The following is a 14,661-nucleotide window of genomic DNA, read 5'->3' as shown; positions in this document are numbered from 1 at the left end:
AAAAAAAACCAAGAGCTGTTTTGTGCTGGCTCCTCCCTGGCCAGGCAGCATGAGCTGAAGGGTTTGCTCAGCCCCAGGCAAGCCCCACCTTTAGCTAACACCCTTTTTCGGCTATTTCCCCCCCTCTCGCAGGGCTGAGGGGCGGGAGGGTTTGCTCCTGGGCTTGCAGCGGGGCTGGTGCCCCCGTTGCAGGTGGCAGTGGTGCCACCAGGCTGGGGTCACGCTGGCTCGGAAGCTTTGCGTAAGCCCGACCCGTGCACATGGCAACGCTGACGCGGCTTAAGGGAAGGCTTCAAATTTAAAGCAGAATGGATTTTTCACTACTGCTCTCCCCATACCAAGGCTCTTATTCTAGCATGAACGCTTCCTCCTAGCTAAAACCTCCTTCTTGCCTCCTTTCGGGTGAGGAGCGGCAGCGGGAGAGGTGCTCCAGGAGCCGGGCTGCGCGGCGAGCGGGTCTGCAGCCGTCGCGGTGCTGGCAGCACCCAGCCCCGGTGCCGTGACCGAGGCTGGCAGGTATGGACCTGTTTGCCGTGGCTGCCCCAGCTGCCCGCCCCGCGGCCGAGCGCGTCCCCGCTCGAGCAGCCAACACCGCCTCGCTCTGCCTGCGCTCTGCCCACGTTCTGCCCACTCCCACACGGGGAGAAACCACCTCTGCGCTTCCCTCCGCTGAGCCCGCGAAGCCAGCAAGAACTTTTAATTTTCCCAAGAGCTGGCTTTGCCGCCTGCGGGCATAGGGCTGAAGGGACGTGGGAATTGCTGTCATCCCTGCTGCATCATCGCTGGGGCAATGAGGCGCAGGTTAAGTGACTTGCCCAGGGCCACCTGGGACATCTGTGCCGTTGGACGCCCGAGCTCCGCTTGCAGCCTCTCCACCAGCAGCTTTAATGATCGGTTTCTCCTGTCCCAATACGCGGAAATTGGTGGCCGGTGACGTGCCTATGATATTTAGGAGGCGCTGGGCTGCGGCTTCGGGCTGCGGTGGTGGGTGGACACGACAGTGCGGGCGAGCAGGCACCCACCCAGCACAGAATTACGTGTCTCAGCACTTTTTCCCTGCCAGACCCCCATGGCCTGTGTCACATTAGTCTAACATTGACCCTGGTTTAAAAAAAAAGCTCACCCAGCCCCGCAGGGTGACCTGAGCTGCTGTTTTGGTGACGATGGGGTCAGGGAGAGGCAGCGGCAGCCTCAGTGGGCTCTGCAGGGAACATCGAGCATCCCTGCTCCTGGAAAAGGGGCTGGGGGAGCCCTGCTTCTTGCTCCCACCCTGTCCCAACTGGGCTCCCGAAACCAGACTTACCAACACTTCTCCTTCCCAGCATCAGTCTCCCTTCCCCACTGGGCGAGCTTCGGGCCCAGCCACCACGCATGGCAGGGGCATGCTGCGGGGTGAGACGGGACCCCGCTGGGCGTGGAGCCACAGCAGGAATGGTGGCTGTTCGGCACGGCCAAAACAGGAAAGTCTGCTTTGCCAGCCCAGGAACCGGGTGGCCCCAGCAGCTCCGTCAGCCCCACCTCGCCGCTGACCCAAGCAGTGCTCACGCAGGCGAAAAGCCAGCGGGGAACTCCCTGCCGGACCAGGAAGCAAAACCTGCCTCCTGCCTGCGAGAAGCCGGCGGGCATCACTGCCCGGCTCTGCGCCCTGGCAAATTCGCTTCTTCAAGTTACCCCTGCAGCGATGCTGGGCTGGACCCGCGTGGCACAAGGGGACGGACGCTTGCAAGGGGACGGGTGCATGGCCGCATCCATCCCTGGTTAGCTCTGCACTTGGGGAGCCCAGCTCGTTGGCCCACAGGGGCACGCGGTGGTTTAATGCACCATGCGAGGGCCCGGGAAATGCGTGCGGCAGTGGGGATGAACGAGGATGCTCCGCTCTAACGCGGCAGGGAGGACAGGCGGGGCGAGGGGATGCTGCTTGGGTGGCTCCCAGCACCAACAGGAGCAGCACCAGGCACACGGCCAGGAGCGATTTCACCAGCATCCCTGTCGCATTAAATTTACGCTTGCACACATCTTCCCTTGCTGCCAATTCAGCAAAATCAGCCCAAAACCCGCCTTGTCATGACAGAAATTTGGGGCGGTGCCGTAAGCAGGGAGCGATACCGCCAGTGCCCGATGGCTGACGTGGACATGGGGGGAGAGGCCCCAGAAACCAGACCCATCCCAGCTCTGCCCGGCCACCCTGGCTCACCGGTCCTGCCAGATTTTCACATGGCCACCAAGGCATTGCCACACCGGGCGCCTGGCCACTGGAGAGGTGCCAGGGCTGCCCCTTGGCCACCCGAAACACGGCCCCACTCACAAGCACCCTGCACTCCTGCTGCTCAGAGAAGCATCATCTCCAGGAGCAGGAGATGCTGTGGGAATGATGCTGCAGCAAACCTCGCGGGGGGAAACATAGATGCCAGAATACTTTTTGCTCTAAACTGGCAGTCCCGGAGGATGCATGGAAGAAATGCATAAGGGGGACAGGGGGAAAAGGGAACATGCCCAATAAAATCAGTCAGGGAAAGGGGGTTTGCCCATGCATGCTAAACGCTGAGCATATCAGCAGCCTTTTTGACAGGCTGTTTGCTAGAGACAAGCATCTCGGTGAAGCCAAGCTGCGCGGGACCCCGCTCGCAGCCCGCACTTTGGGAGGAGATTTGGTGATGCAGGTGATAACCTTGTGCCACGCAGGGGGACGGCTGCTCGGCCCTAATGCGGGTGAGTTTGGTCTCCTTTGGCAGGAGCCAGGCTGGGGCGGCTGCTGCTCTGGGCCATCTTCCAGCAGCAGGGCAGGGACCTGCCCCAGCTGGGCAAGGGAGAAGCTGCAGGATGGCAGCCGCTCCTCTGTGTCAGCCCCCACCCCCCGAAATCTCACTCTTGGGCAGAAAGGGGGTGTTTAAATACCCCGGCAGCCTGAGCCTCGCAGGGCTGGGTGCCGCACAGCCCACCTGGAAAAGCAAGGTCCCAGCCCCAAAATCACCCCAATTACACACAGGGCAGTGTGTAAGAGGCAGCTTTCAGAAAAGAAGGGAAAAGGGACCCAAAAACATTACAATGAAATTGCAAATGTGGTGAACCCCCGTTGCACCCTGCCACGCTCTGCACCAGCTTTTCCGCCTGGCCCAGCTCCCTACATCTGCCTGCATACGCTGCAAGCCGCTCTTGGATAGGTACCCCTATATTTTCGGTCAAAACCACAACCATTATGTATTCAAGGGCTGGGAAATGAGAGGTCTGGAGGCACGCTATAAATATCCCAGCTACAGAAATAGACATCGCTGCAGCACTTGCGGGCAGCAAGTGGCGACGGAGCAAGAGCTCCGAGGGAGCCCGAAAAGCAGGACCAGGGCTGACCCCCTTCCCCAGAGCGCGGCCATGGCCGAGGCCAGGCCCGGGCGGCCGTGAGCCGCCTGTGCGGCGCCAGCTGGGAAATGCAGTCTGGCCCAGGCACGACGCCAACCCGCCGGGCTGCCTACAAATCCCAGCACGCCGGGGAGCGGAGCTGCACCCCAGCCTGGCTCCTGCCTGCTTCCTGCCAGCACGGGGAGGGGGAAATATAAACGGCAGCATCTTGGGCAAAGTTTGGATGCTGCCACTGGACGGGCTGCACCAGGGAGCAGAGGCAGCGCTCACGGTGAGTTTGGGCTTTTCTCCCTAGCAAAATCCTGGCTGTGTGCAGTGGGGTAATAGCCGCTTTGTGCGCCGTGGCTGTAGGACGAGCTGCGGGGACCAGCGAGCATCCGCCTGAAACGCTTTCCTGCATGTCTGGCATTGTGTGCATGGGGGGTGCTCGCAGCGGAGATGTGTGCATGTGCGTATACACGTATCTGTATGTAAGCAACACTGCAGTTGTTAGAGGCAGGTAGGTGGAAAGGAAAAATCAGGCTCAGTTTGCAGCGTTTGGAAGGACAGAGCAAAAATTAGAGGTGGTGTTCTCCCTCCAGGAAGGGCTGCTCAGCTCCGTTGCCTCCTCTCATTTCATTTTCACTTTTAGAAAAGTGCTTTGCTGAAATTCGGTCAGAGGAAAGCTTCTCCCTGCTCAGCAGACAAGGGCTGGTGGTTGTCACCCTCTGCCCTGCTCTGTGGGAGGAGACCCCTTCCCAGCATGGGTTATGGGTGGAAGCAGCAGAGGGATGCTCAGCATCTCCTGGCTTTCCAGGCACCCCCAGGCTGGGGAGGCAGCCCTGCCAGCAGGGCTTTCCACCCTGGGGGCAGCTGGGGAGTGCCCATGCAAACACTGAACCCCTACGGCAAGGCTCTGGCTCTCGGGGCTGGCATCAGCCAAGTGCATCTCCTACCAGCCCAGGCAATACTTTGCACAGCCCCTAAATAATAAAAAAGAATTAAAGAAAATTAAGGGAAAGGAAAGGTCTCCCTGGAGACCCTGACTTCCCCTTTACGCTGCATGCTGGCTTTGGTCTACGCTTGCACAGCCCCCCAACCCAGTAATCAGGTAAGGCATGAACTGGTAAATGAGGTTTTAACCCCCCTGCCATTCCCAGCACATCTGTGCAGAGACATCATTGCTGCTTCTGCTCTCCAAAGAAACCCCACAACGTACTTGTAGGAGCTGCTGGGTGGAAACAACCCCCATGGGATGCCCCTCAGTGGGAATGGGAACAGTTCCCATCCCACAGGCTGAATCCTAAAAGTCCACTTCTAACACTGGAAGCGCATGGAAGTGAAGCGTACAGCGTGGTGGTTACAGAAACCACAGCACCTGGGCGTACAAAAATAAATGTGATTTTTTTATTCAGCTGCAAGGCACAGGCAGACCACGTAACCCCTCCTGACTTTCATCTGCCAGACCTGGGTTAGCGCAGCCTGCACAGAGACCTTTAGGGTAGGAGCTGGCTGGCTCAGGGGGCGGTGGGGGGGCAGACCAGCCCCATCAGGGGGTTCCTGTCTTGCACCCAAGCCCTCACCACGCATCTCTTCTCATTCAGGCCTTTTGCAGCTGCAAATGAGCTGCTCACGCAGTGAACTTGCTTATTTGTGAATACAAAGTCACCATTCAAACAAAAAAAAGTAGCAAGAAAGGCAATAAGGATGTGAACTAGAAGCCTACCCGTAAGATCTGACCTGTTTTTAGCTCCAACCAATCTCCAAGCCCTAGTTAGGTGTGTAAAGACAGACTTATTTTGCTGGGAAGAGCTTCACAAGCACTTTCAGCAGTTCCCCCTGGAGAAAAATACTCTTGGGGAGGGAGGGGGGGGAAGCAGTGATCTGTGATTGAAAAGCCACTTCATCATATTTAATTAGAACTATTAGACCAGGCTTTCTCAGAACAGAAAGCTTCTGTGGTCAGCAGAAGCAGGTTCATTTGGGCTGCTCCACGTGGTGGGTAGGATGTCCCCTTTCTTTTCCACTCCTCCGCCTCTCTAGATTGGCTGTATTATAATGCGTCGGTTTAATTGTATATTTTCTCTTTGAGGCTGAAAGTCGAAGATGGCAGAGCCTGAAAGCACAGTCATAAACACTGATGTGAAACAGGTAAGAGGTTGTTCGTTACAAAACACACATCCTGTATTTCTAAAGCAAATTTTGAAATGCCACCACAGAAGAGGACACACCACAAGCCGGAGCTGTGGTGGCCTGAACTGCTTGTGCCTAGGTTTCAGCAGAAGCGGCCTGTCCCGGGGCTGCTGGGCACCTGGTCCCAGTGAAGTCCGTGTGATTTCTGCATGGGAAGAGGTTGCAGGACTGAACCTCCAGTTGCATGGACAGGACAGGTACATTTGCTCACACTTAAATTTTGGAGCGGCCAGGGAGAAAGCAGCAGCTTCTGTACATGTAGAGACTTTATTAGAATCTCCAGAACAGACACAAAGAGAGGGTAAAACCACCAGTACGTGCAGAGAAACCCAGAGTGCCCAGCTCAGCACAAAGAGGTGACCATGGCTGTGCTGTGCCCACAAACACCATGAAGCAATCCCCTCTGGTGTGAGCTGTCCTCAGAGCATATGGCACTTACCAGACAGGTTAGGGTTTCACAACTGCCTGCCCCATCCTTGGTGGCCTGAGATGAAGATTTGGCTTGGTACCTCTTCTCCAAAGGCCCTCTGGCATCAGGAACCGTGATGCATGGGTGATGCCTCCAAAGCCCAACCCCACCACCCTGGTTGGTGGAGCCCTGTGTCTGTGCCCCTGCTCACCCCACCTCCCCAGGCTCCTTCTTTGCTCCCCCCAACCTCTCTTTCCTCGCTGTCCTGCAGAAAGACCCCAGTGAGGCACTGGTCATTGCGGTGACCACCAGAGCCATCTTCAACCTGGAGGAGGAGCACAAGCTCTACCTGGAGAAGGGCAAGGAGGAATACACAAGGCACCAGCAGGCCAACCAGGACAAGCCCCTGCCACCAGGCACAGCCTTTGCCTTCATCCAGGTGAGCCCCACACCCGGCCAGGGGCACATGCAGACACTCACAGGATGGGGTGAAGGCTCAGCTTTCCCGGCCTTAGCTCTCAACTCCCATCACAGGGTGCAGATACGCCTGTCCTGGCCTCTTGGCTTCATTGCAGGGCATCGAGACCTGCGCTCCTCACCGGTCCCACATGTCCACCTCCCCGCTGGTGGGGTGTCCTGCTCCCTGCCCTCCTGGCAATGGCTTTTGCAGGATGGTTGCTCTGTCTGGCTCTCCATAACGTGGCAGCTTTGCCATAGCTGACAGATGCAGCACAAACCAGTAACCTTAACGGCTAAAGAGCCCTGCCAACGCCATCGCAGCCATGCCCCTCCAAAAGAGTCTCATCTTCTCCTCGCAGGCGGCGCAGTATGTGAACAAGAAGATCCTGGAGAGCAACCCGGCAGAGAAGGACCTCTTTGACATCCTGGTGCTCTCCAACAACAGCCCAGAGAGCGGTGTGCGCATCATCAATAGCGCCAAGCACTACGGTAAGGGGGACCCCATCCTTGGGGGGGGGCTGCTTCCCCCTGGGAGGCTGCGAAGCAGATAAGGCACCACAGTGGAGCATGAGTGGTAAATACAGAGCCAGGAGACACAAGGGGAAGGGGTTATTTTGGAAACAAGCCCAATTCCTGCCAGCCCCATGCAGCTTGCTCAGGGTGCTGGAGCATTCCCAGGGTACAGGCTCCTTGGCAGAGCCCGGCTCCCTTCGGCCGTATCCCTTGCACCAGGGGGTCTGGCAGTATTTTGCACAGCCTGGGCATCCTCAGGCAGCTACTAAAGAAACAGAGTTCTTAAAAAAAAAAAAAAACACCTAAATCCCAGAGTGCTGTCAGGAAGACTCATTTAAGGGAGGGATGAAGGGAATATTTAACTGCACTCTGCAGTTTTGTAGGAGCAACAGGGCAAGAAGATGCAGCAAGAACAGGGGCAGGTTCCCCACGCAGCACTGGGAAATTAATTGCCTTGAGCTCTGCAGCAAAGCACGCCAAGACCCTGGGAGGGGAGGGGGGGGCTGCGAGGAGGATGTTGCCCCATAACAGACTTTGCTTACATCCCCTGACCCGAAGGCCTGGAGATCTCCAAGTTCTGCTTCGTCAGCGACGAGGACTCCACGCAGTACCTGAAGTCCCACGGGGTCAAGCTCTTCCTCTCGGCTGACAGGATAGATGTCTGCAATGCCCTCCGGAGAGGTGTGTTCTCCCCTCCATCCCACGTCCCCAAACCTACCATGCTTTTCCCCAAGGAGCCCAGTACCAAGAGGCAATGCCAGAGCCTGTGCTTTCACAAGGGCAAGGAATTCCTAGTACAGTCCCGAACAGTTCAATCTCCTCCGTCCCCACCAGCAGCCTGCAAACACACCAGGGTTTCTCAGATGCCTTCACAAGTCACCAAGTGCTTTATGCATAATTCTGGCCATAGCTCTGCCATGGGCTGATCATTCCCTGCCTGACATTTAAGCCTTTCTAACCAAAGATGCTGCCTGCTGCTGCTCCCTGGATCAATGAGAGTGCATCGGCGATTCTGAGGGCTCTGTGAAGATGCTATAGAAATTTGCTTTCTTGGTACATGCGGAGTTACATGTGCTCTGTGATAGATGTAAGCGCATGCTTGACCTGGATCGGAGGGAGTGCAGTCCCCCCAACAGCTCTAATGGGGTTAATCGCCTCCTTATTAATTTGCTTGGGTATGAGCACATCAGCTGGCCAAGGTCCTTCAAGGTCAGGAGCAAGCCATCTGCAGCCTGGGCTTTCCTTCACTACACAGCACATTCCGGGAGCCTCCCTGAAGAGCATCATTCCTCTGACAAGTGTCTCTCATCCGGGGGCCTCGGTCCGTGGATGAGGGCAGGCAGGGAGCAGCCTGCAGGAAGAGACCTGTAATTAAGCCAATTACCCCAATCAAGTGGAGGTGCCAGTCCCTATTACTCACAGCTCAGAGTGCTAAATCTGGGCATTTTAATGCTTGGCAGGGTGAGCGAGCACCAGAAGGAGGGTTGCTCATGCCTATGCAACCACCCATCATCTTTTAGCAGACCGAGTATCTCTCCAGACATCAGTCTCTGATCAGCAGCGCTTTCTTGTCCATCCCCATGGGGGGATAACACAGCTCTAGAAAGGCTGGGCTGACCCCCACAGAAAGACCCCCGGCTTGGAGCCCCCAACATTTGTGGTGTGGGACGGGGCTGCAGCAGATGCGCGGGGAGGAGCTGGCCCCCAGGAAGGGGTGTCCCTCCTGAGCCCCACCTTGCTCTGTCTCGCAGGGGTCTCGGCAGCGCTTGTCTTCCAGCAGGAGGTGCAGGCCCCCAGCACCCCGCTCCGCGTGGTGTTTGACGGGGACGCCGTGCTCTTCTCCGATGAGACGGACCAGGTCTTCCAGGAACAGGGGTTGGAGGGAGCAGTGCAGTACGAGCGGGCGATGGAGGCCGTGCCCATGGGAGAGGTGAGCAAGCCACCCCACGTTGATGGGCATCCATAGGCTCTACACCCACCGTGAGCATCTCTCCTGCTAGGGCTTTGCCATGAGTAGTCAAAAAAGCACAAATCCTTACAGGTTCCCTTTGCATCCAGCACTCGGTCCCTGGTGTGGGCCTGATCTGCAGTCCCACTGGAGGTGGATCTGGCCCGATGTCTCCTATAAGTGAGCATCAGCTCCCAAACATCCAGGGTTGTGGTTCCTTCCGCTTCACCTTTCGTAGGCTGGGGCTGCTTGCTGCGCAAGTCCCTGCAGGACTCAGACCCAGAGGCACTGCTCGCTGCGATGTACCTTCCTGGTCACTTTGGGGTTAGGATGAGCACCACAATGCTCACCTTCCTCCCAAGCACCCCAGTGCACAGCACCAGCCCCAGCACTGCCCAATCCTGCACCCCACAGGCATCCCTGTGCTCTGCAGAGCCCTGAAAGACCCTGGAAAAGGAACCCTGGAAAAGGAACAAGTGGCTTATACAGGCAGAGTAGAGGTCTCCTTATTTCCCACCCACTCTCAAGTATCTTGCTGTGCTTCCAGGGTCCCCTGAAGGCTTTTGCCATGCACCTTGGGAAGATCCGCAAGAAGTTCAGCCAGGAAAAATCCCCCATCCGTACCTACCTGGTGACCGCCCGCAGTGGCCGGGACATGGGCATCAGAGCCATCAAGACTCTCCGGCAGTGGGGTCTGGCCATCGATGAGGCTTTCTTCATGGACGGGGCTCCCAAGGGCCCCATCCTTGCCCAGATCCAGCCCCACATTTTCTTTGATGATGGCCTTCATAATATCCAGGGGGCTCGAGATGTGGGCGTACCCTCTGCCTGGGTCCCTTCCAGCTGCTGATGGGCTGCAGGCCAGCAGTCCTCCCTCCCAGCAGCACAGGGGACTGGGCCAGTTGAAGGCAAACCTGGTGGAGAGGGAAGGATTTCCTAATCTTCGCAGCAAGCAAACCTCAGGGAAAGGGGATGAGAGCACTGCATGAGAGCACAGACTACCAGGCAAGACGTGATGCTCATTTCTGCTCCTGGTATGAGGTCCTTTAGGTCTTCGGATAAAGCCAAAAGATGCAACTGCTCCAGGAAGGAGGGACACCCTTGCTGTGACACTGAAGACTATCACCTACCTGCCCTGTAAGAGCTGGAGACTTTTTTCTTCTGCAAAGAAATAAATGAAGTTATTACCCCACACATGAGCTAAAGGAAGCATGAAACCAAGCACTAAAATGCTAACTTTGGCTGTGCTTAGACAGTCTCCAAGATTTACTCCCAGGACCGCTGCCCAAAGGAAGCCCTCAAGACCCCGCCTCAGCAGACACACTCGGCTTGGTTTCCTGGGGAGGCTGATGTGTTCGCAAGTCCTTCAGGCAGCTCCAGCCAAACTCAGCAGAGAGAGAAAGACTTCAAAGCCATAAAAGACCTACAAGCTTTTTAGAAATGGGTGACCAGGTTGAAGAAAGAAAGCCTAAGCTGTGCCCCTGTATAGAAGAGAGTATAGCCCAAGTCACCTTTCCTTAGGCACGCAGGCTGCTCACAGAGTGCCATTAGGAGACCCAGACCCGTAGGACACTGAAGCTGCAGGAGATGGGCCAGGGACAAGACTGCAACCCAGGTTGAGGTCTATGCGGGAGGCAGAGCTGCCATGTAGCTCTGATGTCCCTCCAGGAGAGGGCACTGGAGGTGGGCTGCCTGCAGCACAAGCCATGCAGGAGCCAGGGCTGCAGACCAGCACCCCATGGACCAGGGCAGGTCTGGGTGCCCAGGCCTGAGCTTAAATGGCTCTCCAGGGCCGTGGGCGGAGGTCGTGGGTGGGGGGTCCCAGGTGCAGCTGCTTGGTGCAGATGGAGTTCGTGGGTGTGCTCAGGACCCTGCCCGGCACCAAGCCACCCCCCATGCAGGGATGCCTCTCCTCCAGCAATTTGGACTCTGCTCCTAATTTTCCTGGGGAGCAAGCAGCCCCCCAAGATTCATTTGCAGGTTTCTTTCCCCAGGGCTGGATGTGAGCAGTTACCACTAGAGGCCACTGTGCTGCCTGGGGACATGGCACCCCAAATTCCTGGGAGCTCCCCGGAACTACCTTGTAAGAAAATACAAACTGGCTGCTCAGGGCAGTGCCTACTGGGTGGCAGCGGGATTACGGATGGAGGAGATAAAGGTGACTGGGGCTTAGTTTTTTTTAATCTCAGCATAATCAGAAAGTAATTTTTTTTTAAAGGCTTCACAAGCATCACTCTCACCAATGCTTTCTTCCCCCCAATAAATAAATAAACGAGCATCCCCGTGTGAGTGCTTGTCCCTCACGCCCATGTTCAGCAGTGTGGGAGGAGGGCTGGGATAACTCCGTGCTCCTTTATGGACATTCAGTTCTTTAATCAGGTCTCATACGCGTGCATCAAGATGGGTTAAATACAGAAGAAACCTTCAGTGGGCTTTGGATTAGGCCCCTGAACATCTTCTTGCATCCGTGTCCCCATGCCCACTCGCTCTGCCCCACCAGCCTAGCTCTAGCAAGGGGAGCTGCTGGCCCCGCAGTGCCACCAGCACAGGTCCTGTCCCTGCCACCATGGCCACCATATGGGTCCAAACTCGGCGCTGCCAGGGCAGGTTGTGCATGCCCATGTGCAGGGCTTGGGTGGGAAGCCACCTCCAAAGACGCAAATCCTGGCAGGATTTTGGCACCGGCAGTCTGGCCCCTGGCCCTTTTGCTCAGTCCAGATGCTGAAATTAGATGTCTCGAGGTAGCAACATCAACAACATCAGCTACTCATCATTCGCTAACAATGCTAAGCACCCGTCAGCCTCAGTCGCTGAGCAAACATTAATTACAGGATGCTCAAAACATGCCCGGTGAGCAGGTACAGATGTTCGTCCCGCTTTTATGCAGGTCAGATACCACCGGGCTCGGTGCGGGGATCCAAGCACCGATCTCCAGCCCCCTCACCATGCACAGCCGGCTGCTTCAGTGGCAGCTGGCAGTGGGGACACGGACCCGGCGGTGGTGGCAGTGGTGGTGGTCACGGACATCCTCTGCCACTCCGACCCATCGCCTTTGCCAGCAGGAGCTCGGTCAATGCCTTGGCCGAGGGGGAATTAGCTGAGTCAAGGGTGGTGGGGACAGGCCCACGTGAGCTTTCACAGGGCACAAGCTGCTGAGGCAGGGGGAAGGCGCCGCGTGCCTTCCTCCAGCACTGTCAGCATGGCGGGGGATGACAGGGCAAAATGTGCCCAAAATGGGAAAAAAGGAAGGAAGCTCAGGGTTTGCAGGGTTGCTTCATATGGGGCCAAGTGCAGCTGCTTTGGGCCATGACTCAAAGGTGTAGCATCAAAACTGCCCTTTATTGCCCTGCTCCAAAGGTGGAGCATCAAAAACACCCTCCGGCAAGGACTGCTGCAGCTTTACCCCCTGCTGCAAGGGCAAACTTGTTGTTTCTGTCTTAGAGGCATCTGTAATAAGTTCATTAATGTTTGGGATGTTCCTCAAGTCTTGGCTTTCTGAGGCATTTTAATCTCCCTCCTTCAAGGGGTTGCTGGTGCCCCGGGGTCTCCTGCTGCTGCTACAGCCCAAAGCAGGTTTAGCTGCTGGCTCTGATTGCGGGATGCTTCTCGAATATCCACCGAAGGTTTTGGGGGCCAGAGCAAGGCAGGAGCAGGTCACACCATCATGCCACCCACAGGGACAGGCACCCTTTGAGCTGCTGGGTTTCACACCTTTCCACTCGGGGAAAAGAAACAAAGGGGTGCAAAGGGGGCTCCGAGGACCTGCACTTGATTCTGGCCATTGCTTTTCAGCAACCCCGTGCCATCCCAGCCGAAGCTGCCCAGTGTCGGGGTTCCCCCCCAGCACCGACCCGCAACTGCTTGGGCAGCCCCATGACACCCTGCTGGTGCGGGGAGGGAAGCGGGCGATGCCCCCTCTCCGCTCACCCGCCGGCTGCCTCCTCCGCTGAGCCCAGCCCTGCCAGCGGTGCCGAACAAGCGGCCCTTGTTTTGGGGGCGGCACGTGACCCCAGGGATCGGAGGCTGCAGCCATCTGGCCCCATGGAGTTTGCAGGAGACCTTTGCCCAGGAGCGTGCCCTTAATCCCCCACTCACTGCACCAGTCAGTTTAGGGTTGCAACGCTAAAAGAAACCAACCATGAGAGAGAAAGGAAATTTTTATGAAAAGGTGGTGCTGCAGGGAGGGAAGATTGGCAGGTATTTAGCTGCTAGCAGACGTCTGCATTGGCAGTGTCGGAGCAGTTCGGCTTTATTGTCTCCTGGCTGCAGTGGGAGAGGATGCTGGAGGCTGCAGGACCCGGGCGCAGCTGCGGTGTCCCCCAGGGATGCTCCCGCACCTCCCTCCACCCATAACCTACAAGCACCTTTGGGCAAGCATCTTCACATTTTTGACCTAACCCTAAACCACCCCCGTAGCAGAGCTCCTTGGGAAACACTCAGGGGTTCGCAGCCAGAGAGGCTGAGATGCCAAGTCCCACGCTGCAAATAATTATTAACGGGGTGTTTTGTGTACAGAAGCTCAGAGAGAGGGTGTGCAAAGCCGCAGACTGTGTTTGCCAAGGTGCTTAAACGTGGGTTCAAGATCTTAACCCAGGCAGGCATGCTGGAAAATGCTGGCTGCGGCAACAAGTGAAGCCGGTGCTTAGGAGAAAGGTGACAATAAATAGGTGGGAATTAAGAGCCTTTATGGGCATATTCACACAGCAGCACCCGCCCCAGGAGGTCAGGATTGATTCACCAAAGAAGAGTTGGGTGGTTGCTCCCACTCCAAGGAAACACATTGCAATTTTAAGCCGATCCTTGGGTCACCACGGGGTGTTGACCCTCATCTTTCTGAGCCCACCCTCCTCCCAGGACCAGAAGGCTTAATTGCTTTGGTGCTTTGCCACATGGAGAAGATGTAATTGCATAAATGACGGTCTTCTCGAGGCAACTTTGGCTGGAAATTAAAGGACGTAATTAAACGGCATCTAGTGCCGGCAAAGAAAATGAGATGGACGGCATGATTGGATGAGACTGGAGGCACATCTCTGCATGGTGGATGGAGATCCCACCTGTCAGCCAATACCCCCCGCCCCAAGCCGGGCTCGCGCGGCCCCAGGGACCGCGGCAGGGATTGCTCAAGGCAGGCGACAAGGTGAATTGGGTCCCGGTGCTCCCCATCACATCCTGGCGTGGGAGTCGATGAATCGATGCCATCATTGCCACTTACCACCCCATCCCGTCAGCTGCCAGTCACGCTGCCTGCTGCCGTTGCCTGCCAGGGTTGTTGTTGCCCGTCCCCGGCAATTTCAGCCTGCTGCAAAATAACTCAGGTGAGGCAAACACCACGAGATCCCTGCCCCGAGGAGCAGACGGGGCCGGCAGACGGGGTGAGGCAGGTCCCCTCCTCCCCGAGATGGGTGCCAGGCGTGTCCCCGGCTGCTGGGGAGGACGGGCCGGGGGATGCGGAAGGACGTCCGACGCCGAGTGGGGTCAGGCGCGGGCAGGCGGCGCGGGGGCGGAGGGGATTTGGGCAGGGCCACGGAGCGCGTGGGACGTGGGGACGGGCGATGCCGAGTTTGGCAGCAGCCAGGCGAGGCACGGCGGCATACGAATAAGCCCTAGTGAAGACACCAGGGCAGCTCACAGGCTTAAAGACCATAAGCATTTTGCTGCCTAAAGCCTTTTTTTTTTAAATATAGGTGAAATGCTGGAAGAGCAGGATATGACGGAGAAGGTCCACTGAGCTGAAAGCACCCCACGCTCAAAGGCTGCTGCAAACAGCCCTGACGGGGATGGAGCCACGCTCAGGGCTCCTGCCCAT

At 57.0% G+C, this 14,661-nt stretch overlaps 1 protein-coding gene across 2 annotated transcripts; it reads left to right on the top strand.

Moving 5' to 3' along the window:
* The first annotated feature begins 399 nt into the window (after positions 1–399).
* LOC142088065 (cytosolic 5'-nucleotidase 1A-like) lies at positions 400–11,144 on the top strand. 2 transcript variants are annotated; one of them, XM_075162986.1, is made up of 7 exons: positions 400–516; positions 5,426–5,484; positions 6,207–6,374; positions 6,754–6,883; positions 7,466–7,588; positions 8,659–8,837; positions 9,403–11,144. In XM_075162986.1, exons 2-7 carry the CDS (start codon positions 5,440–5,442, stop codon positions 9,703–9,705), a joined length of 948 nt encoding a protein of 315 aa, XP_075019087.1. In that variant the 5' UTR covers positions 400–516; positions 5,426–5,439; the 3' UTR covers positions 9,706–11,144. The 2 variants fall into 2 exon arrangements, with proteins under 2 accessions (XP_075019087.1, XP_075019088.1); XM_075162987.1 differs by lacking the exon at positions 400–516 and adding an exon at positions 3,529–3,625.
* The last annotated feature ends 3,517 nt before the right edge of the window (positions 11,145–14,661 follow it).

This window comes from Calonectris borealis, chromosome 14, assembly GCF_964195595.1.
Source record: "Calonectris borealis chromosome 14, bCalBor7.hap1.2, whole genome shotgun sequence".
NCBI lineage: Eukaryota > Metazoa > Chordata > Aves > Procellariiformes > Procellariidae > Calonectris > Calonectris borealis.
This window is presented reverse-complemented; position numbering and strand designations above follow the sequence as displayed.